Below are 24391 nucleotides of genomic sequence, written 5' to 3' on the forward strand. Positions count from 1 at the left end.
ATACTGCACTTTTCTATATCTGTTTCATTCCCTTATGGTGGATGAAATTCAAAGGTATTACACAAAGTAATAGCCAGCCCCATGTGAGGCAGCTAAACCCACAAATCTAGATGTAAAATGAATATGATGTAGTCAAAGCTAATTAATTGCTCCATATCCATCATCATTCTGCCATTACAAAGTTCCTTTCCCTTCCTCTCAAGGGTTTTTCTCCTTCAGTCTATAGCATTTCCGACTCCTTTCCACTGATGTACAAAGCTCTGAGTTCTCTTACATGAACCTGGGCTTCTTCCCCAGGCTTACTGGCATCATTTCCAGCTGTTTTCTTCCAAAGGATGTGCATCTTGAGTTTAGTCCTGGAGATCTGAATTGAACAGAAGTCATCAGTACCTTCTGGACATTGCTCCATAGGTGTCTGCTGCTCCTGCTTCACTCTCCAAGCCCTGTTCTGAGCAAGGAACTGCAAGTGCCTTCTCGCAGTCTCTCCTCCTGTTTCAGTGAAAGGAGCAGATTTGAGCCTTCCTTAGGGCCCTCTCCTTCCCGAGCAGAGGCCCAGGCACACCCGCAGAGGCACCACGCTAATGGCAGCTGGCACTGTCTGTCTCCCAGCAGCAGGGCATTAATAACCATTAACAAAATGCTATACAGTTCCAACATGATGTCAGTGGTATTAACCTCTGTCATTCCTGCATTGGCACTCGTGAATGACTGGTTTTCCTTTTTTTGTTTTAAAACTTACCTCTGAAATATTCCATAGCAGTAAAACCAACAGTGACTACTTAGAATAGTTGTTATTTTCCAGTTTTGAAAAGGAACTCTCAGTTACCAGTACTATGTTGAATGACAGTTGAATTTCTCATTCATATTTTTATACCAAGCTTTACAAAAAAATAAGCCAAAGCAAAGCCTTCATGCCCTGCAGACTTGTGAGCATTTTTGAGAGCTACTAAGGATTTGCCACCTATTAGAGAAAATAGATGGGAGAGATTTGGGAGTTTTCTGGATCCAGAATGAATCGTTTATGAGCAGATTAATCAGAACTGCTGTATTACAGCAAGTCTACTATTTATTTCAGGAGTATGAAATATGAGTATCTTTTTTCAGTTCAAACTAGTAACCAGAGCAGAAACAATTCCTTTTAAATGGTATATTCACAAAGCCTCTACAACCTTACAGTATCTAGGCACACTTTGTTTCTCAGCTCAAAGCAAAAAAAAAAAAAAAAAAAATGCCAGCATTATAAACAGATGAGATAAAGTCTGCAGGAAGAAAGAGTTGGTATCATTTATTGCAGTAATAAAGACAACTGGAATAAGATACAGTTTTTGATGTATTCAACCACAGTTATACTTTTAGATCACTAAAAAGAACACCCCTGACGAATTCCCCTGTGCTTATTCAGGATCAATATGCCTTAAGACGATTTGAAAGATTGATGGATTTTCAAAACAGTCCTTTTCTTTTTACAGATTAAGAAGGACATATTTCCATTGCTCATATACTTTGCTATTTACTGGCAGACTCCAAGATGTGAGAACACCTAATCCAACCTCAGTTTAAGGGCAGTTACATCCCCCCTATCTCCACCAATGCTTTAAAATGTCCACTTTATCACACTGAAATCTTTAGCTCTAGAAAATAGTACAGCTCCCAGATAAATGTTTGCATGGCAAACTACTCTTGCCCATCTTCATGTCTATGCCCATGCCTAAAAGTTATTAATAGGTATAGGGAGTGGATGTGCAAAATCAGACTGGAATGCTTTGTACTCCCATGGACTGTATCAGTCACACAATGCAGTTATTTCTCCAGCTTGCGTTCAATGTGTGGGTTTCAGGTTTTTTTCCTATCAGTTTTGGGTTCCTTGGGCTGTGGTGTTTGGTTTTTTATTTGGTGTTGTAAAAAAAAAAAAAAAAGTCTTTACCTCTCAAAAAACCCCAAGAAGTTCATGTGATGTAGAGCTTCAACTGAAAATTAAAAAAGGTCACAGAAGATTTGCCACTTTTGGAGCCTGTGTGTAGAGCAGATGGTCCCAGTGGAATAAAGGTGAGGATAAAGCCATCTTCTTTATGAATGACATGGTAAGGGATACTGCCACCAAAAGCAAAGCCTGCTCCATGGTAGCTCCATACAAACCATCATGAGGAACATTTCAGGGTGAGGCAGCTGAGAGCACAGCACAGGCACAGCAGTCGTGTGGCAGCAGGGGACAGGAGGGTAGTGATGCAGTGTTTGCAGTCCTCCAGCCCTGCTGCAGACCTCCTGAGGAAGTGCATGCTTCAGGTTAAATCAGGTCTTAGAGACACCCTCCAGCAGGCAGTGAACCAGCCAGCAGCACCTCGGTGAGAAGCAAATCCGCATCCCTGTGGAAATGACAGAACACTCATCAATTTAATCCCATGCCCTTCCTTTTATTATCTCTAGAAAAGATAGTAAGAGATGGTAAGGAGAAAAATTAGTGCAAAAGTACAGTTTCTTCTTCCTTCTTTGGCAGAGAAAAGAAGGAGCAGATTCCATATGCCCACCCCTCCCCTGATCACAACATTTAGCAGAAGAGGGGAGAAGGGCTTTTCTGCAGAGCCTGTGCCTTTGAGGCAGCAGCAGGGCAAGAGTTCAGTTTTACGACTCCTGGCCCCAACACAATTTACCATTTACAAACTAATCCTCCTCTGCTGGAGAGCACAAGGCCTGCTAAAGCTCTCATGTCCACTTCTCTGATTCTCCATTGTCCACAGTGACAGGGAGAAGCCGAAGACCTAATCGGTGTGTAATTCAATCGCTGTCCAGGCTGTGTCACAGCACAATGCTCTGCTTGTAGTGCCACGGGCTGAGGCAGCCAGCTACTGTTATGCCCCACAGCAGGTGTGAAGAATGTCACTGGCTCTGACTGCGTGCTGCCCCTCTCTCCAGGTCCATTGCTGACACTGTTCACTCACCACTTAAACGCTGTTTTTCCTACTGGCAGCAAGCTAATTGTCGGCTCTCTGGTGAAAGGGTGCTGTCAGTATTTTTGACCCTGAACTGGGAATTCCTGCACAGCATAACATGGGCCTCACATAAAGTAAACCTCTTTACTCTCCAGATCCCCTAAATGTGGAGGCCTGCTAACAAGCTCTTTATTTACTTAGTCTGAATCCAGCAGTTAGTAAATTATGATCTACCACACCCAAACTGTTTCACTCCATTGGTCCTCATCAGACAGGGCACTGGGTATTGTCACACATCCTTTAGGATGGTTTAAATCCTTGGTACCTAATTACATTTTAATCAGCAAAAGACAGTTGCTTCAAAAAATTCCTATCCACATGTAGGTTGTTAAAAACCTCTGGAATACCAAATTAAATGTGCTGCCACACTTAAATACAGAGCCACTCCGAAAATGACATTTGGTTTGGTTTTTAGCAAGAATTTACTACTCCACCAAGATTTGAAAATCCTCACTTTCATTCATCTTGAGTTCAAGGAAGCTGAGGAAGAGAAGTGCAGAGGAAGGAGGCAGGGTAGCAGCTGCCAGGTGATCAGTGGGTGTGGGCATCACCCAGGCATGCTATTAGGTAGGTAAGAAGACACGACAGAACTATTGCTGGTACATCCACAGGAGTGTCAGAGGACATCTCCCCTGGCACAGAGCTACATCACACACTGGTAACAGCTGTGTGTTGTGTTTCTTTCCACATGTCACAGTGACTTGTCCAAGGGAAGAACAGAATGAATACAGAAACACCCTACTCCTAAGACATCTCTTTCTTTAACAGCCTTGAGAATTTCACTAATGTAGAGCTTCTGGTACTATTTTTCCAGTTTCTTAATTTTCACGTAGAAGCAAACCAAATAGCAGGAATACCTGACGGAAGAGCTACACTGGGACAAAAATTGTACAGGCCTGTACAGCTGCAGATTTTCATCCAAAAGAATAAACAACTGAAGTCAGCTGCAGAACCTGACCAACCCAAGAAACAAATAAACCAAAATGGAAACAATTTCCCTGCCACCACATAGGTAACTTTAAATCTATATATTTGATTATCTAGACTATTTCTGTGCAATTCTACTCATGAATTATGGTTACCAATCTTACCTAATCCTGTAAAGGGATGAAATAGTTCGTCACACTTGCAAATTCTGTGAAGGCAGTGAGCAGATGAAGAAAGATGATCCAGCTTCTTACCACTTGCTACAGAAAAGTTCATAATATTCATTATTCAAAATATGAATTGGACATCTGTATTTACAATGTTTAACAAGTCTTGCTTAGTGTTGAAGCCAAGCTGCTCATTTCACCCATACTCATCTACTGTCATCATCGACGGCTGATTTCCAAACATGGCCAGACACCAGTTTTCATGGCAGGGGTCATGAGACATTCTTGCATCCTGAATCAGGATTCAGCAATGCCATGTGCCAAGCCTTAAAGGCATGCAAAGCATTTACAACTGAGCACCTGCGGAAATCCCATTTCCTGACAAAGAGAGGCCTCTGATATTCATGTTTTCTCCTACTCTTAGGCTATGCTGTAATGAATTCTGGCCTGAATAGTCCCTTTACAGCTGTACAAGGAAGTATCCTTGCTTAGCATTTACCCCTCCTTATGGAGATTCAGTGAAAACCTGGTTGAGGAATCAGCAAAGATAAACAGAATGAAAAGTCTGGCTGAAGGGATATGACAAAAACATGCACAGGACGGGGATACAAAGTGAGCCTATCAGAGAAAGCGGAAAGACTCTGGTACCTTTAATGAATACAGGTAAGATGATGGGACCCTAAGGATTCACGTCAAACTTGGTGTTAATGCCAACAGTGACATATGCAGACACAACCAGAGAGTGTGTGCTTCTGGAAAGTGAGGCCAGGAACACTGTTGTTAACAGCATGGGAATAATCAAAGAGTACAGGACTGCATGGGAACCACTGCTAGGTCAGTGACAAGAGTTGAAGGGGAAAAATTGAAGGAATGCTGAAAGGGACTTGGAAAGTGCTGCTTATGACACCAGTGATGGAAATTACTTTGAACAGCTTATCCTGTGAGACTCCCTGCTCTGCAAGGTATTCCCCACTACCTCGTGGTGTAGGTCACGGTTGCCCTTACTCCAAGCTGCCCTCATCCCTTTGAAGGCTCTGATTCCCTTACTACACAAAACCAGTATCCTTGTCCTGTCCCTGTCACTCTAGTTGTGGGTTGTTGCTGCTTTATCTCTGACATGAACTATCTGTGCCCCCTCCTCAAACTCTGACCTTAAACTCCCACCATCACATCTCCATATACCCCCAGGTCATCCCCTCTGCCTCCATTCCCTGGCACTGCTCCATGTAGTTGCTTCACACCTCAAATTATCTCTGCTTTTGTTTTCCTTCCTCTAGCAGTGCAAGTGTGATGCCCAAGCTAGCACAGGTAGCAGGCCATTAGCCTATGCACCATTCTATGCCCAATCTCACTTTTGCTGGGTCACTCACTGCAGCTTTAAACCAATGACTACAACCAGCCCTGCTGATCTTTATTGGTCCCTCAGCCTCTTTTTGGGAACCATAATCCATCATGGTACCGGGCAGGATCAGTGGATGCAGAGTGACAGGCACTGTTCCCTACTTCCACAAGGAAATGCTAGAACAATTTTTGTCTGCTGGGTATAGAAACCAGGTCTCCATAGCACACTTCCTTGCTGCTGATCAGTTGTTCCTCTGGGTCCTCCAGGGGAGCTCCCCCCTCCTCTTGGCCATGACAGCATGATTCAAACAGCTGCTGGGGCTGGATGAAGCACCTGCTCTGGGCAGCAGCAGCTGGAGTTCATTTTGGGTCCAAAGGGCCGAGGCCAAGCAGGCTGACCGCATGTGCACTAATCCAGTATCATCACCAACTCCACCAACAACAGGTGCCCTTTGAAGAGGGAGGGAAAAACTATTTGGGGAGGAACCAGAGCTTTATAAAGGACATTATGGGCCAAGTCCTCAGCTGGTACATGCTCAGTTAAAGCATGTACCCTCTTGAAGTTGTATGAGTAATGCTCACATACACGACCAAAAGCTTTGGCCCACTCTCAGTGCTGCTTCTCTTCTGTTTTTAGTTTTCCTAAAAGTTTTTCACATTTTCTCCTTGCTCTGCATTTATCTTCCACCAATAAAGAAACTCACCTCTCCTTTGCTTCAGACCAGACAGCTGAAAGTCACAAGCTAATATCCCAGATTTCACCATCCTCCTGTGCACAGGTAACACAATCTTACCATATGTCCTTCAGTCCTGCTCAAGTCCTGGGGTCCAGATCATGAGTCCGCAGTGACAGCAACAAGGGCAATCCCATTCTGGAACAAATGAAACCAAACCTCATCAAGGTCCATTAAGAGAAGTCTTTTAGCACAGGCATCCTAAGAATCGTCATGCACTTGCACAAGCCACTGGTCCCTGTAGGACAGAGCATAATTTCAATGTAGGATCCCTACAAATGACACAACAAGAGAAAAAAAAAAAAAAAAAAAATCCAAAAAAAAAAAAAAACCCTCCTGTCAGAAACTATTGGCCAAACTGTCTCCAAGGAAAGTTTTATTCTTACCACATTTTGCTGGAAATCTGTTTACCATCCAATACATACAAATCCCTTTTTAAAGTCCCTCTTAGTGTATTTCTTATAAACACCTGAACTAATGAAAGTCTCTGCATTTTCTTCTTTTTTGAGTCCTGCCATTCTGAGCTCCAGAGGTCAATTCTGTAAATCTGGTCTCAATTCTTGCAGTTACTCTTGTGCTTCTTTCTGGAGAACCTGGAAGCCCTCAGGAGCCTGAGAATGGAGCTGGATTCACAACGATTGCACTGCAGACCATGGCTAAAAGCACTCTGCTCACCATCTGAGTAAAAGCACAATTTCCAAGTTCCTGTTGATGCACTATCAGAGGAAAACATGACCTTGCTGCAAGCTGCTCATGTGAATCAGTCACAGCCTTCATAACTTTGTATTCCAAAATTTATTTTCCTGAGCTATGCATCTTTTAATTCCTAACTTTCCAAGATTCAGATTTAAGCCACTTTTCCCTCGGGACCATGTCTCAGCTGGGTTATATTACAAAGAGAAGCAAAGTGATGAGAGACAGTTGGATGAACAGAGCTGGTAGTGAGAACAGCACAGGCAGAAAAACCAGTCTCCAATCCATAATAGTCCCTGACATCTCACCAACAAGTATAGACAAGTGTAACCGGTACTGCGTTGGCTTGAACATTTAAACAAGTCTCCAAGAATTTCCCTTGACAAACACCACAGTACAGGTTAGACAATTCCTCACCACGGATAGGACAGACACTCAGGAACCACACAGGAACCTCCAGTGCTGGAAATGTATTCTCAGCTGCTGCAGACCCACAGATTCCCTTTAAGGCTTTAACCACAGTTCCAAAGTTGGAAAACACCAGAGCATGTACAAACATACACAGAAGGTAACATTGCACACTTGTGCAGCAGTTTTGTCCACGTACATGCCTGAGGGAACCACTTTGCACCCTGATACTGAGCAGTAGAGATACCTACACATTCCTGCCATTCCCAGCCAAAGCAATAAAGCACTGTAACATCTGACAGCACAGAGATCTTCCTATCCCTCTGAATCCTTGCTGCTGCTTGCTGTCACTGGGCACATTTCACGCAGGCCAGCTGCACAGGATTTATTTAACCAGTTTTAGAGCATCAAAGCTAACTTTTTTTTTTTTTTTTTTTTTTTTTTGTCTTTGCCCCAGGCAGGCACTGGGTATGCAGGATTTAAATCAGAGAACAAAATGTTCTGTGAAATTTGTAAAAATTCAGCCCAGTAAATTCTAAATTAAAAGAAAAAAAAAAAGTGTTAAGTGGAGTGGCTTAAAAATCAGAAAGTTAAGCATTTCACTGTATTTCTGCAGATAATGCCACTCTGTCCTAAAGATCAGAATAATTAACTACCCAAGATTACCAATTAATGGTGCTGACTGCTTTAAGTGATAGGAGCCAAACATACTCAGAGTTCTACATTTTAATTCCAGTGAAATCAGGAGAATGCTCAATTCAACAAAAGCTCTGCAAAGACACTGAAATCCAAAAAACAAATTGTTTGATCCTTGCAGATTGGCAGAGAAGACTTTGTCTGGGACATACTGCCACAAATTTACTACAATCTATGATACTACCTATTGTAGTAGGGTTTTAAAAATGTATTTAAATCCATTAAAATGGAACTAGGGAAAAGATGATAGAGAAAGAGATACCCCAGGGAATCACAACACCTAGATAATGAAGATAGTCTAAAAGAGGTGCTTTGACTAAAAAGCAGCAATAAAAGGTCATTTGTGACTGGAACTAGAAGAGGAATTACTTCAGTGTAATTTAGCATTGCCTTTAAGGTCCATGATGTTTGAGTGAAATGATCAACTTCTGCTTTGCCCGATTCACCATCACAGGTTCCATCTTATTATAAAGTTTAAAACAAACGTTTAGCTGATGAATGTTCAGATTAAAAATTCAGATTTCTTTTTTCTCAATCAAAGTCTCACCAAGACTTTAAAGGATTCTTTTACAAAAATTATGATTCGTTATTTTTTTGGTGATTACAAGAGCCAAAACTTTTAGAATAATTTCCTCTTTACCTGCAAACATTTCACACTCCTCTTATCCCAACTGTGGCTTTAATTTCTTCTCTCTAAAGCCAAGTAGCAAACGGCATCAGTCAAAACCATTTAACTCCCAGGAGTCCCTGTACTTCAAAATAAGGTGATCCTGGTACTAGCTGGGACTCTATAAACACTGATTATCAGTAGCAAACAGCAGCAAGACAATAAATGGTTTCTGGATCTTCATCCCTTGCCCACAGTGCACCTGCTCATGCAGATCTCAAAGAGGCCTAATGTCCCCTCAAGGGCCACCTGGAGCACTGAGTGCACCTCCTGAAGTTTACACTGCCTGGAAGGCATTACCTGGTCACTGATTTCAGATGGCACAGGCTGCACACACACAAAGAAAGGCTCTGCCTTTTTCAATGTGTCAAGTCTTATTTTCTCATTTACCCAAGAGTAAGTACAGATTCTAACCCACAGCTGTGGAAAGGAAGGTAGAATAGAAAGGCAACTACACCAAGTATACAAATTATGACAGACTTTAGGCAGTTTGGCATTGCACAACTCCCTTATGCAACACATTGCCTGGGGCAAGCCTCATGTTCTCAGAAATTCCACAGAATCCCCTTAAATATGCTCCAGTGCTGAGGCCCTGTGCTTTCCACCTGCAATTATTGACTGAACTTATGATATACCACAGACAGATTGCATGGATGAGCCTTACATTTGCTGGCCTATGCTTTTTTAAATACAACCTGAAATAACAAGTGCAAAATCTCAGAAGCAGATGAACCCTGCTAATTTATAGAAACTTACTCCTAAGCACAGCCTCTTTAGAAAAACCAAAGGGGTAGTATCAGCCAGTAGCACTGGAAATGAATTGTCCACTTAAACTCAAGTGTATTTATAAGAGCAGAAATGGAGATGGAAGAGGCAAAGCTGCCAGCCAGGCTGGAGCTTCCTTAGCCAGGCTGCCAGTCCTCTGCAGCCACCAGGCTGAGAGCACAGACCGCCCCTGGGCTCCAGCTCTCCCTGCTGCTTCTGCCCAGTCCCAGGCATGGCCGTCCTCAGTGCTGCCAGAGCCTGGGCTCCTGCAGACACGGGGGAGCTGGTAAGCTGAGTCAGGACATGTAACAATTCCGTAAATATGAGGAGAAAAGATCACGGTGAACAACTCAGTGTAGGTGATTTGTCAACATTTAAAACTGCAGAGAGTGGTAAGTGTTTAAGAGAAAATGGTGACATACAGCTTCTAGACATGAGTTAAACAGTGGCCACAGCCCAGTTTGACCCGCAGACCCACACATGTAGGCAGACACACAAGCTCAGCCATGTGCAGCTGGACTTGAGACACTTTGGGACAGATAAAGGTGGCAAATGCTAACCAGGGTGGGGCACAACAAGTCACAGCAAGAGTCTGACAATGCACTTGAGATGCACTTACATCTTCCAGGCTTGACTGCAGACCTACACACAGATCCCAAACCTCCTGTTAGCACAGAGATTTCCTCAGGGTCCAGAGAAGGGAGAGTAGAGGAAAGGGAGAGGATGAGTCTGCCTGAGCACTGTGGCTGTGCAGCAGTGGGAAAGAGCTGTCAGGGAGAGAGAGAAAAAGGCAGGGGGACCTGGGGACCAGCAGGAGGGTGAGGGCTGGTGGTACACAGGCAGGATGTGCAGTGCACATGTGTACATGTGCCCTGCTTTGTGTACACCAAAGCCCCAGAGCAGATCCCCATTGAGAAGCAGTGGAGGCTGTCTCCAAACTCTGCTCCTGGAAGGGTCCCCTGGTAGCAGCAAGCATTAACTACAGATAATCTAATTTAAATATTGCAGAGAAAAAAAGAGCATGGATTAGAAAACCCTCCTATATGTATTCTGTGACACAGGGTCAAAGATAAGCTTTGCTTGCATTTCAGAACTCTTACAAGCTTGTCTCCTGTGTGAGCTTCAGTTAGATACTGAAGAGATATGCATGTCAGCTGTAGACACATTCTGTTTGAAGGACAGATTTCAATCAGTAAGTTTCAAAGAATTCTATATATATCACAATGTTTTATGTCATCCAGCATTCAGAAAGTTCCTTAAGGAAGAACTTAATTGCAAAAGAAGAGAGGCAATGAGCCAACATCTCAATATCTGTGCCATGCAGACTTGTGCCTAGGAAGCCTATGGAAACAAAGCGTCCGAGATAAAAGTTACAACAGAGGCAAAAAGTGTCGCAAATTTATCAAGCTACTGAAGCAACGTGGGAAAACTCAAGGCAAAAAAGAAATGGCTGGTATCAGTGATGAGGACGTCCTCAAACATCTCATCTGGTTTTAAACACTGCAGCAATGGATGTTTGGCAAACACAAAAATCTCAATGACAAGAAGAAACTTTTAGGACTCTAGAAAAAGAAAGCAAATGAAAATTAAGGTTTGGAGTATTTGAGGCAAATGCCAAAAAAAGGCATTTTAAAAATTACTTCCAAAATTAAAAGTTAATCCAAGTACTTTTCAAACAGAATTTCATTATGGTACCTCATTTTATTAAACTGAATATATGCAAAATGCGTGCAGATCTGACACAGTATAGTAATTTTCAGTACCTATAAACTCAAAATACAGGCTTCTGTCTGCTCTGTTTGACAGCAACAGGACTGGCTTCAAAGAAACTAGGCTTTATTTTTGAGCAATCCTTCTCTTGTATCACTTAAACATGTTGATTTCAGAGCACTATAGCAAACTGGCTCTTTCCACCTGCTCAGTGACAAAGAGACAAAAATTATTTTCCAGAATGTTGCAGCCTAGTCACAACACTGTTGCCTCTCCAGGGCCATCTCATGTTTTGCTGATGACCACTTTTACTGAAAGTCAGTTAAAAGAGGTTATTTTGCTATGCTTACTTAAATAGTAACATCCCAAATTTCAGGCTTCTTTTTTAACTTTATGAGTCATACAGTGCAAAAAGGCAAAAAAACAACTCAGAAGCCTTGCTGGCTCTTCCTCCGTGGATAAAGGAAGTAAAAAAGAGGAAAAAACAGTGAGATGAAGCACCTGTTGAGACTAGAAAAGCATATGAAAAATGGGTTAAGGGACTTCAAGTCCAATAAAAGCAATCATGAATTCATGGGTTGTTCATATGAATAATTCCTAATTTCCTGCCAGAGAGCTTCGGTTTCACTTAATTACAAAACAAAATGATGATTGAAGAAGGCCAATTCATAAGCATACACATCATACATTTATTTGTTTTTTACTTTTTCCTCACACAGCCCTCTGTTTCCATTATAGCTATTGATGGGCACTGAATGAGAGAACAGTCTGGCAGCATTAGATAGACTATTTGCAAAGCACATGAAAAACCCATCACAGCTAGAAAGAAGCAAACAGATGGTAGGAGAGAAGCAACAGCCACAACTCTTACTACCTGTAGTGAAAGAATAAACAATACTAACTCCAGATCACAAAGTGCAGCCAAAAGAATGTAGCATTAAATAAGAGAATCAGGGTAGAAAATGGCCAGATACAACTAAATGTTCACAAAGTAGGCTCAGGAGAAAGAATATTTTGAGAGGGTTGCTAAAGCCCACTGGCACAAAGAATCCTCTCTACTGCACTCTGCCAAAGAATAAATAGGAAAAGGAGTGGGGAGGAGCAGAGAAGGTATGGGTTTGTGTGTAAAAGAGTTTATTTTGATGGAATTTGAATTGTAGTTCTGTATACCACATTGTGGTGTTTTGGCTTCCCACTCTGCCATACACTTTCAACACACTTTAAAATGTGTTGTACCAAAATCATGCTAAGTCATAAAAATGAAAAGATACCCTTCATCAAGGCATGTGCCTGTAACCAACCCTTTGATGATCCTGGTAGGTCCCTTCCAACTCAGAATATTCTGTGATTCTTTGCTGAAAAGCTGTACCTAAGAAACTGAACAAAGTGCCATCTCCCTGGAATGCTGCATTTCTTGAGGTCACAAGCTTTTGGAGCAGCTAATACCTTCCCCAGTCCAGATAAAAAGAGCATGTGATATCACCTCATGCTATGTAGCAAGAATCCCTATATTACTTTGTCATGGAACTTTTCCATAATACAATTGATAACCATGCAAATGGTGTATATTTCCTTTCGTTCTATGAAGCACAAAGCAAAATAAACTGAATGGCGTTCTTAAAAAATGAACATATGGAGTATAAAGAATTTTAGAGTCAGTTTTCAGATCAGCTTCATGATGGCCTTAAGAACTGCCCTTGTCTCTTAGCTGTCCATCACTGAATGGGATAACTTAATAAAGTTTTCCAAGGCTCCGAAGCCCATTAATGCAGAGACAAAACTCTATGAGATGATATGCTCAGAAATTACCATAATAAATGCTCAATTAACTAAATACAAATATAGACTTTTCCATGGGGACACTGGCTATTTTGTTTGCTATTGCTATTCTACACTTCAAGTTATTCAATCAAGTATTTATTTAGGTTGGGATGTCAATCCATACACACAGAGAGGCATCACACTTGCTCCTCTTCCTCCTCCTCTGAGGGAATCAAGGTATTATTCTGGAACAATAAAACACTAGCAACTACTTTACAGGCCAAAACATGGACAATTGGAATGGAAGGAGCTAAAAGGTAGCTGATAGAGGTATGTCCTTCCAGCAAAAGTCCCTAGTGCTACAGTGAAGAAGAGGATGACTGCTGAGAGCTTCAGAATAAGGTCATACATTGTTCAAGTGTCTTGTCAATATACTGGCATTTAATGACTTTGGGTACTAATTTTAGCCTTGCAAATATTACAGTTATATTACTCACATGAAATTTTACCCAAATGCTTAAATGCTGTTTGATATTTTTAAATGAAGCTTCTAATTTAACTAAAACATGAAGAATCAGAACTAAAATGGCTAATTACAGCAAAGAAAGAGGGCTGAGTAGCATATGAGATAGAGGCACTGAACAAGAATTATTTAAGTTCTCATGAGCAATGTTCTCATATCTCTATGTGACTATTATCAGATGATGCATGCTGGGCTCTAGGCAGTCAGATCCAATAACAATTAAAACAGGCAACAGAAAACGATTCCGCCCTTAGGATCCTGGGTTGGTGGGGGAGTGATCTGCTAGAAAAATATTCCACAAAACAGCACGTAACATTGAGCTTACTAAACAAAGTCACTGAAGAGAAAATTATTGATTTCGAAGGGTGTTGAGATTATTCATATTTCCTCTCCACTGGTGTGAATCTATTAAAGTAAAAGAAATGTACGCAAAACGAAAAATGTAAAAATGAATGTATTTTGAAGTTACTGTACATGCTGAGGGTTACTGGCTACTAAAATACTAAAATAAGATATTTTAACAAACATAGGTAGGACCAGTTCAGCGCCAACATTTTTTGCACTAAACCAAAAAACTTAAAGAATATACCCTGTAGCCAAGACATATACACACACTGCTAAATTCCCAGGACTTTTCAGAGCTCACTCCCTCCTCAGGATTGCCTCTGCTTAGATGTTCTCACCAACCACTCCAGCCTCAGCCCAGCCCGGTCATACTTTCAGAGGCTGCTGCTGGAACCAGAGGTACTGTATGTGACTGCCTGGAAAAGGGCTCAGCTCTTATATTAGAAGTTTTATCCACAGTATTGCTGTTCCATAAAGACACTATATTAGAAACAGGAAGCAAAGAAGCGCCAGCAGGTTACACTGTCTCTGCACAGCTCTGATGTCAAAGAAAATGAGAGGCAGCAGCTGGGACTATGCCAAGAAACAAACTGAGGGAGCTACAGCATCTTGATCTGCTGGTACCCTGACCATGAGTGTGCAACACAGCACAGCTTCTGTCCCTGGACATGAGTGTGCAACACAGCACAGCTTCTGTCCCTGGACATGAGTGTGCAACACAGCACAGCTTCTGTCCCTGGACATGAGTGTGCAACACAGCACAGCTTCTGTCCCTGGACATGAGTGGGCAACACAGCACAGCTTCTGTCCCTGGACATGAGTGGGCAACACAGCACAGCTTCTGTCCCTGGACATGAGTGGGCAACACAGCACAGCTTCTGTTCCTTTGACGTGCTCTGCACCAGAGTACACATAACTGCACATCGAGCTGTTGGCCTGTAGCCTGCCTAGGAGGGGCAAGCAACAAGTATGTGCAATTCCTAAGTTCTTCTGCTTCTGATTGTCTTCCCTGCTTTCCTCTACTACCCTGCTTAAATAGGAAATACTTTCACTTCGGCTGTGTTGCTCTGTTTGGAAAGAAAATGAAGACATGTAAAATACACAAGTTTATGTTTTTGTCTTATGTATGTAGGACCATCTTGGGATACCCCAAACCTGTGACACATGTACACGTGTAATCACGAACCACTGAAGAGAAAGTACATGCTGGAACGTTTTATTAAGAGGAGTCATAGCAGAATCCTTTTCCTCAAGTCACTCATAGTCAAGATTCAATGTTTTATAACCACTTCTTCAGCACAAGTGTGCGGCACAACTTCAAGCGGAGCCCAAGTTAACACATCTACTTAGCTGTTAAGGTAAATATTTTACGTCAGCCATGCATTATTCACGCTGTTTGCCGGCACCCGCGGGCTGCCCGGCATGCTCGGAGCTGTCCGAGCTCCGCCGCGCCTGCCCGGCCATGGCGGTCCCCGCCGGCCCCCCCGCATCAGCACACACTCATCCTCCTCCTCCTCCTCGCTCGGAGGGCGGGCGGCAGCGCAAGGTGTGTCCCAGGTGCCCGGCTATATCAGGCGGCGCGGCGGCGGCGCGGCGGCCCCATGGCGGCGCCGGCCATGGCCGAGCCGCGCTCCAAGCGGCCGCGGGTGACGCTGCCCGCCTGCCCCGCGCACCGCCCGCTGCCCGGCAGCCGCGTCCGCCACGGCTTCCCGCCCGCCGTGGAGGAGGCGCTCTGCGGCCTCACCGGCGCCCAGCTGGAGCTGCACTACTGCCTGCAGGCGCTGGTAAGGCGGCGGGCCGCGCACGGCCGCGGGAGGGCACGGCGGGTGCGTGTGCCCCCATCGCCCTGCGCCGGCAGCCACCGGCGGGGCGGGGAGGAGGTGCCGGAGCCCGGCTGAGGAGGGTTTAGAGTCGGGCAGGGACGGCACAGCGGTGCTGTGTCCTGAGCCAGGGGGTTTGGAGGCTCTCCGGGCTCCCCGACCCGCCGCCGGCAGCGCTCCTGCCAAAGCCGCGCCGCGAAAACGAGTAGGAAGGTCCGAAACGCGCGGGCTATGAAACGAGCGCTCGTGTGGTTTGGGTAATTCACAGAGGGCCTTTTGCCTGGGGAAAAAGGACAGGAAGACAGGATGCTAACAGCTTTGAAGTATAACGCTTGAGTGGGCTTCCCCCCAAACTTAATAGCTGCGTGTGGTTAACTATAGTCTGTGAACGTTGAGGATGGCTTAGGGTTTCTTGCTCCACAGACATGAACTTTGGACGTGAAATCATAAAAGGTATCACGGATACCATGCCAAATTCATGCCAGAATTCCATCTGGCTACATTATCAAGTGTTAAGGCGAACATATAACTTAACAGAGATGTTAAAATTAAAAAATCAAAATTATCAATGTCATACCTTCTGATGGCAAGCATCCACAGGGAAGCAACACAAAATATATTCAGTATATTCCCAAGATCTTTCATTTGAGTTTGGTATCACGTATAAGTTCAATGAAAATTTAAGTATGCAGTAAAACATGTTAAGCCTGTGGAAGAAAAAAGTTGTAGTGATTGGCAGCTAGATAGGATGGAGAAGACTCAGTTAGAAATTGACTGTGGATAAATCAAACCTAGAAATGTGAACATCCTAAATAGTGAATGATTGACATAAAAGATTTACCTTAACAGTTAAGCAGATGTGTTAACTTGAACTCCACTTGAAGTTGTGCTGCATACTTGCACTGAGGAACTGCTTATAAAACACAATCTTGGCTGTGCTGTCAACAGAAACAGGAATGAGTGACTTGAGGAAAGGATTCTGCAAATAAAGCAATGAATGTTCTTAATAAAATATTCCAGTATGTGCTTTCTCTTCAATGGTTTACGGTTGTGTGCGTCTATGTGTGTCACAGCTTTAGGTTGTCCTAAGAAGGCCCTAAAAATATAAGAGAAAAATCTTGTGTGCTTAACATGTCTTCATTTTCTTTCTGTACACAGGTGAAATTAAAGTATTTCCTATTTAAGCAGAGTAATAGGGGAAAGCAGGGAAGACAATCAGAAGCAGAAGAACTTAGGAATTGCACATACTTGTTGCTTGCCCCTCCTAGGCAGGCTACAGGCCAACAGCTCGATGTGCAGTTATGTGTACTCTGGTGCAGAGCATGTCCAAGGGACAGAAGCTGTGCTGTGTTGCACACTCATGTCTAAGGGACAGAAGCTGTGCTGTGTTGCACACTCATGTCCAAGGACAGAAGCTGTGCTGTGTTGCACACTCATGTCCAGGGACAGAAGCTGTGCTGTGTTGCACACTCATGGTCAGGATACCAGCAGATCAGGATGCTGTAGCTCCCTAAGTTTGGTTCTTTGCACAGCCCCAGCTGCTGCTTCTCATTCTCCTCACCATCAGAGCTATGCAGAACCAGTGTAACCCTGCTGGCTCTCCTTTGCTACCTGCATGTAATAGTCCTCTTTATGAGACAGCCATACCATGGATAAAATATTCTAAATATAAAAGCTATTAGATCTGTTAGCATGGTTAAATATGCAGTGGTTTAAGTTGTTACTTTCCCATACAGAACAGAACAAGGCCAGCAGAGGATTTAGGGTTGTAATATTTCTGAAATTATAGAATGGCCTGGGTTGGAAAGGACCTTAAAGATCATCGGGTTCCAAACCCCCTGCCATGTGCAGGGACACCTTTCCCAAGACCAGGCTGCTCAAAGCCAGCTTGGCTTTGAACACTTTCAGATGGGACATCCACGGCTTCTCTGGGCAACCTGTTCTGGTATCTCACCATCACAGCGAAGAGTTTTTTCCAAATACCTAACGCAAATCTGCTCTTTCAGTTTTAAGCCATTCCCCCTTGTCCTGTCAGTGCATGCTCTTGTAAAAAGTCCCTTTCCATCTTGCTTATAGGCTCCCATCAGGTACTGGAAGGACACAATTAGGTCACCAGAGCCTTCTCTTTTCCAGGCTGAACAAACCCAATTCTCTCAGCCTTTCCTCACAGGAAAGGTGCTCCATCCCTCTGATAACTTTCTGTTCCTCCTCTGGACTCACTCCAACAGATTTATGTTCTTCCTTAGATGCCTTCCCAGGCATCTATTTATTAGTTACATCTAATATTGAAGGTGTATAGTTCAGTAGCAGTATGCATTATTTTGGACTACCATTGTCCATAATAAAGCTGATAAACATGTGCAAAGTTATGCTTGTTCTCTTTTTGGTGTTTGCCTCATCTTTCTCATAACTTTGAAAGCTAACTTTTGACTGGAATGCAGGCCTGCAGGGATAAATTTTATGTTCCCTGTTCTGGAGTATACTTAAAAAGCAAAACAAAAACCTTCCACAAAACACACATACTAACCATTCATAAATAAAATATTCTTAAGATCTCTTAACTGCTACTGCAAGAGTAACATCAGTACTACAGTTGCCAGATGGATATTAAAGGCTATAAGGAGTTCTAGTAGAAGTATAGATTTTTCATTTTATACTCTATGTACTCACTTCATTTATTGCAGAAATGGCATAAAGGTCTCCAAAGTGATCGTGCTTTGTGAACAAAACATCTTCCATTGGAAGGGTCTCCCAAGTTCTGTTAAGCCACATTCTGCTGCAGGTGAGTCCCATATCTGGCAAATCTTAACAGTCTTGTTTTGTGTGCTTAGGGTGAATATTTTGATCAGTCACATGTGGCTCTACCAAATATTTCTAAGTTCTTCCTGCATCAAGCTCTGGAAGAGAGAAAAGCCGCAGAGGCGTTAATGAAGTATCAGCAGGAAAGAGGAGGCCATTACTGCTCTAAAACCATCCAGGTGGGTAGTAGTGAACAAATTTTCAAGCAGCTGTGATCTGTTTAACTTACTGAATTATACTGTTGGTACTTCAGATCTCTGCAATCACCCACTATTAGATTTCCAGATATAATTTATCCGGCATTCTTGTGTACAAAGTTTTGTTCTTCATTGTGATGCCTAGAAACTGTCAGACATAGAGTCCTAACTCTATGGGGTTGTCTTCCAGCCCAAAAGAATATGGACAGTTTTCCCCTTTTCTTTCACTCAGCTGGATACTGCTATTTCCAGTATGGTGTAATGGATTATGATTCCTTTAATTGTGCTGAAACAGCTCACTTGTCTCCTTCACACTGAACCTATGTGGAAGCTTAGACATGACTAGCACCTAAGAAGGAAGGAGAACCATCCAGTTTGGGGCAGTAGTTGATTTCCTAAAGTACAGCTCATGACAGAATTTGAACCAAGATCTAACTTAGGCTTGCACAAGTGCAAAGGAATAACTCAAAAGTTTTCAGGAAAAAAATAACCTACCTTATTTAAGACCAAGAGGCTGATTCTCCTCTACCAAATTAGTTAATACAGAACGCTCTTCTTTGGTCCATCATAGCAGTTAAGCTGTAGAAAGTAAAAAGGCTATTACAAAAACCTTTCTTAATACTCGTTTGCATAGAGGAGCTTAGGACTTCCAGTACTTAAAGGGGACTACAGGAAATAGGGAGAAGGACTCTTTGTCAGGGAATGCAGTGTTAAGATGAGGGATTACAATTTTTAACTGAAAGAGGGCAGATTTAGGCTAGATACTAGGAAGTCCCTCGTTACTGTGAGGATGGTGAGACACTAGAAAAAAATGCCCGGAGTAGTAGAGGATCCCTCATTACTGGGAGTACTCAAGGCCAGGTTTGATGGGCCTTTGAGCAGCCTGGTCTAGTGGAATATGGCAGAGGGTGGGGAAAAGATGATTTTAAGGTCCCTTCCAACCCAACCATTCTATGATTGGGTTTCCTGGTGTAAGAACCCTCTTTAGGCATAGCTGCTGCTATGTAAATCTGTTCCTTGAAGAAGTGCTTGGGTTCTGCCACTTGTGTTTACAGCCTGAAAAAAACAATAGATGCTCCAAACTGGAAGCAGCTGTTGCAAAACCCTAGTACATGTTTTTTAGAGCACTAGGTTAAGTTGCAGGAATCCATTGATGAATACAGATACACGAGCTGTTCTTTTGAGTAAATACAATTCTGTCTTTGTTTTCAGAAACCAAACTGTGATTATGCAGTCGGTCTGATGAAAGCCCTGGAACTAGCAATGGTACAATGGAAAACTATGCTACGATATTTTGAAGAGCTTTATGCCCTGAGTGTTGAAAATGCAGACCCTCATAGTGCAAGCACTATCAAGAAACAATTTATTGGGCCCAAAATCCAGAAGATCAAGCTGATGGGAGATCTGCTGACCAATGCTCGCAGGCTTGACTGTTCCCAGGATGGCAAGAATAGTCTTGGGGATTACTTTATGGACCGGCTGCAAAAAGAGTTCAGAACCAGCATAGAGCCAGAGTCCAGTGATCACTGCAGCCCCTGCCCACCTCTCCAGCAGTGCACAGGAGCTGCAGAAGGTCTGAAGCGACCCCAGAGAGAATGCTCCCAGCACAGAAATGGCATAGGGCCAATATATGCAACCATACACTGCACCACGATGCTGCCACAGTGTAACAATAGCACAGGAGCAAAGGTGAAGCAGGGTAGGGAGGGCCTTTAATGCTCAGGCTGCTGCAGCTACAGGGCAGCTCCTCAGGCAAACCTGTCCTGAGGGTGAAGCTGGGACCAAAACTCAGGAGACATGATGCTCCATCCCTCCTCCTGCTTTACACCCCATTCCCTCATCCTTTGCTGAGTCACAGCTCAAAATCTAGCCTGTACCACTATTAGCTTTAAATGATAGCAAGGTTGCCAGCTAGATTGCCACATTTATCTATGCAATTCTTCCTAGAAGCCAAAAGTTCTTAAGCTTCTCCTCTCTCTTAAATGATTAATAGGATCAGTTAGTGCAAATTATTTTATGAATATATATACATTTTATTAAAACAAATAAAAAAGAAATCACTGTACCTTTAGTGCAAGGAAACTTTTACATGGCAGAAAATCCAAATACTAGTTTTATATTACTGAATATTTTATTTTACTATTCGGTATTTTAAATTACTAACAAGTATAGTAAAATAATGAACTTTTAAAAAATACTTGTTCAAAAACAATGGGTTTTTTGTCTTATTTCTATCATAGTAGCAATTTAAATAAGTAGTCTAATGAATTACTGATCAGCTATTTCTGGTGGTATACTTCAGGATGAAGGATACAAACATTTCCTCAAGAGTGGGAATAAGAAAATGTGCTGATTTCTTTATAGTTACTGCCTAGCTGCCTTTTCTCATCCTCAGAAAACAGATGAGAGAGAAATTAGGAGTTCTTATTAGATGAGAACTTTAGAGGTTCTAGGGCATATTTTACAAGTGTCACCAAAGACAGTAGCTTTGTCCAGACTTAACACAGGATGATTGCTTTAATTATGATACAGAGCCCTGTCTCAGCTAGCTCACTAAAGGTATTACTGTGGCACTCCTGCTACTTCTTATATTCCCTATTTGGTCCCAAGAAGGGGCATGAGATCTTAGTGAAAAAACAGCACACTTAACTAGAATTGCATCAGAGAGAATGGCTACTCATTAGTTTTGCCTTTCAATTAGGGCAGTGTTAGTGAGCTTGGTTCAAGTGCAGAGGTGTCCAAATTCCTCACATTAGTCCCCTACCAGAGTGCCTCATTCTGCAGCCTGGCTCCCAAGGTCACCTAAGAAGAGCAACTGGCCAGATCAGCTGCCTGCAGTTAGGGATTTTTTGTCATTATATACATCTTTTCTGCAGTTGGGATTTGATTCATTGGAAGAATGCCTTACGCTTTTGTGTAATACTTTAGCTGATACTCCTGTTTTGCTTAAAAATAAATTCAGTTCCATGTCTGCATCTCCAGTGTATTCCTCAATTCACCACCCAGGCATGCTCATATTCTTCTCCAAGAGATTTTGTATATGCGTACAAAACTGTGCCAGTGTATTTTTGCATCTGAGGAAGTTGTGCATGATGGAAGAGTATGACAGAGTGAAAATAAATGCCAGAAAACTGCATTACTCTAAAAGCACTACATAATGAAACATTTTTAGTAAACTCTGATAGAGCTACAGTAGCAATTAAGTAGCAATTTCTGCAAAGCCCACCTTCTGTTGGTGTTGTAACATGGGATAGAAATCAATGTAATCAATACAGATGTTTTCCCAATCTTTTCTGTGAATGTGGTCCAGCTTTGGGGTGGGGATGGCGACCACAACTACTTTAAAACAACTTCTGTATTCATCCATAAAAATACTGCCAAGTGCCACAGGAATGGCTCAAAGCACTTTTAAAATCATGCTAGATTTGCCTTTGTTGAGATTGCTGATCTCTAATACAGCAGGAGTCTAAAAGATATTTCCATCTGGGCTAGATTCCATCACCCATCCTCATGCTGAGCATACCTTATTCAACAATTAGTTCCACTGACTGCAACTCAACATGAATAAGAGCAATGGAATCCATCCCTCTCAGTGTTAAAATACAGCTCACTAAGTGTGAACAGAGCAAAGCTACTAGCTGAATTCTAAACTAGTGCTGTATAAAACTACTTCATGTACTACTACTAATGTTTGACCTACTTGTACAACAATCTTCACCTTTTAAAAGCTGATGCCCTGAAATGTAGTTACAGCTTGGTTTACATGGTTTACAGCATTTAACAAAGTCCAACATAACAAAGAACACAACTAATAAATTTTTCAGAGCTCGACTTACTTGCCTCTTATTTTTCCATGAAGTAGTGCCATGTCTGTTTCTCAGACTTCTCATGTTCATCTTCTAACCAAATGTATCCACATACTCTGAGGATTTAAGTCTTTTTCTCTCCCTTTTCCTTTGCCAGAACACGTTCTGGGCCTTTGCCTCTAAAGACAATTCTGTTAATTCCAGATAAACTCAAAATCAGCTGTTTCCCCAGCCTCTATCCTCCAAAAAAGAAAAGATAAATCAATCAATTACTGCAGATAATAAGCTCTTCTTGTGCACATGCTGCTTCTGCTGAGAGGGCATACACGCGTGTGAATATGGTCTCAGATTTAACAATACCTGTCAGTTGTGTACAGGATGAATCTATCCGTGTTTTTCAATGTAGGAAGTACAATCTACTTCTGCCTTCCCGGCTTCCTTTTCAATCACATCCTGAAAAATAATATATCAAGGATGAATGTAGAATAGGTTAAGGGAAACAGCTCTTATAGAAACTTTACAAATTCTCTGCTGAATGCTTGTTGAGCCACACTCTCTGTATCTGTACTACCAAAGCAGTGCCCAAACAATCCACACAACCTGGGAAAGCTCTGAATAGCTAGCGCAGTACCAGTACTCTAAACATAGCATCCAAACTGGAAGATCAGGAGAGACCTAATCTTAACAGAAATTATGATTACAGCCCCAGAGGCTTTCAAAGAGGTTTAACAATGGAATCCTTTTAAATGCTTGCCATAAACACTACCTATGGTTGCCTGCTCTCAGAGTGAGGAATGCCCTTGAAAATCTCCAAGTGAAGATTGTTCTGTCCTTCATCCTCTCCACTGTGGCCACACAAAACTGAGAAGAGCATCTCAGGGTTTGTTCTTTGCAGGAACGTTTGTTTTTTTTCAGGCCTCCCTGTACATCGCAACATCTTTCTAGACAAACATGCCTTTGGGAATTGCACTGGAAAGTAGATGTTAGTGGTGGCACCAGTAGGGAATCACAGAATCGTAATTGTTAGGATTGGATGGGATGTCTGGAGACCAGCATGTCCATACCCAAAGGAAGGTGTCCTCAAGGGCACTTTCACTGAAAGACTACTGTGTGGAATTCATTTGGTGGTCACAGCCTTCTCGTGACCTTTTCACTTGAAGGAACTCATCCACTTGAGCCCACATTCATGGGCAATTGTTGGCAAGTTCTCTGTAGTTGCCAACAACTGCCAAAGAGTGGGGCTTTGTCCAAGCCCCACTGTTTGTTACCACTTTGCCCAAGGTAATCCCTACTCACTCAAGTCCCAGAGTGTCTTTTCCTGAGGTCACATATAAGCTACAAACACACAAAGGCAGAATAGGCTATAATACTGACTAAATTTTAGGTAAAATTACATTTTTCCAAAAATTAAGCCAATGGTCTAGAGAGAGTTTAAGTGTCTTGAGTGGGTCACACTGCCAGCACAAAGCCTTCATATCCCATTTTATATGTTCAGTTGTTACAGCATAAAACTCTTTCTCATTTAACATGTATTTTACATTATTGTATACCTTGCACTATTTTCAATACAAATTACTTTTACTTTGTTAGCTGTTCAATAAAGATTTAAAACCAACTATCTTTATTGCTTCTGGATCAAAGAACATCTGTAATAACACTGAAATGTCTCCACAAAATTGTCACTCTGCCTTTCAGAAGCAGCTGGGAGATACATTTCTAAATGTGTAGGGGTGGCCAGTAGCTGATCTCCCTCCTTGGGACATATTGCTTTTTAGCATTGGGTACCTTGAAAGAATGAATTTCTACATACAGTTTTATCTTTAAATAAAACTTTTATCTTTTAGAGATACTGACAGAATGCCACTTATAGTTCGTATCTTGGTCTGTACTCAGAGATATTTAGGTAAGTAGAAAATGGGGAGCGCAGCTTAGGAATTTTTGCCAAAAAACCAAATCGTGTAACAACAAAGAAGCCACCATCATGACAGTCCATCTGAGAAGTCGTAGGCACAGGGACTGGGAATTGATCATTGATGGATGTTTTT

General features: G+C 42.4%; 1 protein-coding gene and 1 long non-coding RNA gene across 3 annotated transcripts; one reads left to right on the forward strand and one right to left on the reverse strand.

Annotated features, from left to right (window-relative positions):
* Positions 1-1260: 1260 nt before the first annotated feature.
* Positions 1261-15155, reverse strand: LOC105759308 (uncharacterized). The gene is made up of 4 exons (XR_012056255.1): positions 10005-15155; positions 6217-6294; positions 4079-4174; positions 1261-2363 (listed from the first exon to the last, which is right to left on the reverse strand). It is a non-coding gene; the product is annotated as an uncharacterized lncRNA (long non-coding RNA).
* Positions 15156-15175: 20 nt separating this feature from the next.
* Positions 15176-21515, forward strand: LOC100224825 (ferritin light chain). 2 transcript variants are annotated; one of them, XM_002197814.7, is made up of 3 exons: positions 15180-15508; positions 18376-18522; positions 19753-21515. In XM_002197814.7, the coding sequence occupies exons 1-3, from the start codon at positions 15326-15328 to the stop codon at positions 20254-20256; spliced, it is 834 nt and encodes a 277-aa protein (XP_002197850.7). In that variant the 5' UTR covers positions 15180-15325; the 3' UTR covers positions 20257-21515. The 2 variants fall into 2 exon arrangements, with proteins under 2 accessions (XP_072785803.1, XP_002197850.7); XM_072929702.1 differs by lacking the exon at positions 18376-18522 and having other exon boundaries at positions 15176-15508.
* The last annotated feature ends 2876 nt before the right edge of the window (positions 21516-24391 follow it).

This window comes from Taeniopygia guttata, chromosome 5, assembly GCF_048771995.1.
Source record: "Taeniopygia guttata chromosome 5, bTaeGut7.mat, whole genome shotgun sequence".
Lineage (NCBI taxonomy): Eukaryota > Metazoa > Chordata > Aves > Passeriformes > Estrildidae > Taeniopygia > Taeniopygia guttata.

Coding starts and splice junctions, on each gene's coding strand:
- LOC100224825 (XM_002197814.7), top strand. CDS start 15,326: ATGGCGGCGCCGGCCATGGCCGAGCCGCGCTCCAAGCGGCCGCGGGTG. Junction 15,509..18,375: donor ACTACTGCCTGCAGGCGCTG/GTAAGGCGGCGG, acceptor TTGTGTGCTTAG/GGTGAATATTTTGATCAGTC. Junction 18,523..19,752: donor ACTGCTCTAAAACCATCCAG/GTGGGTAGTAGT, acceptor CTTTGTTTTCAG/AAACCAAACTGTGATTATGC.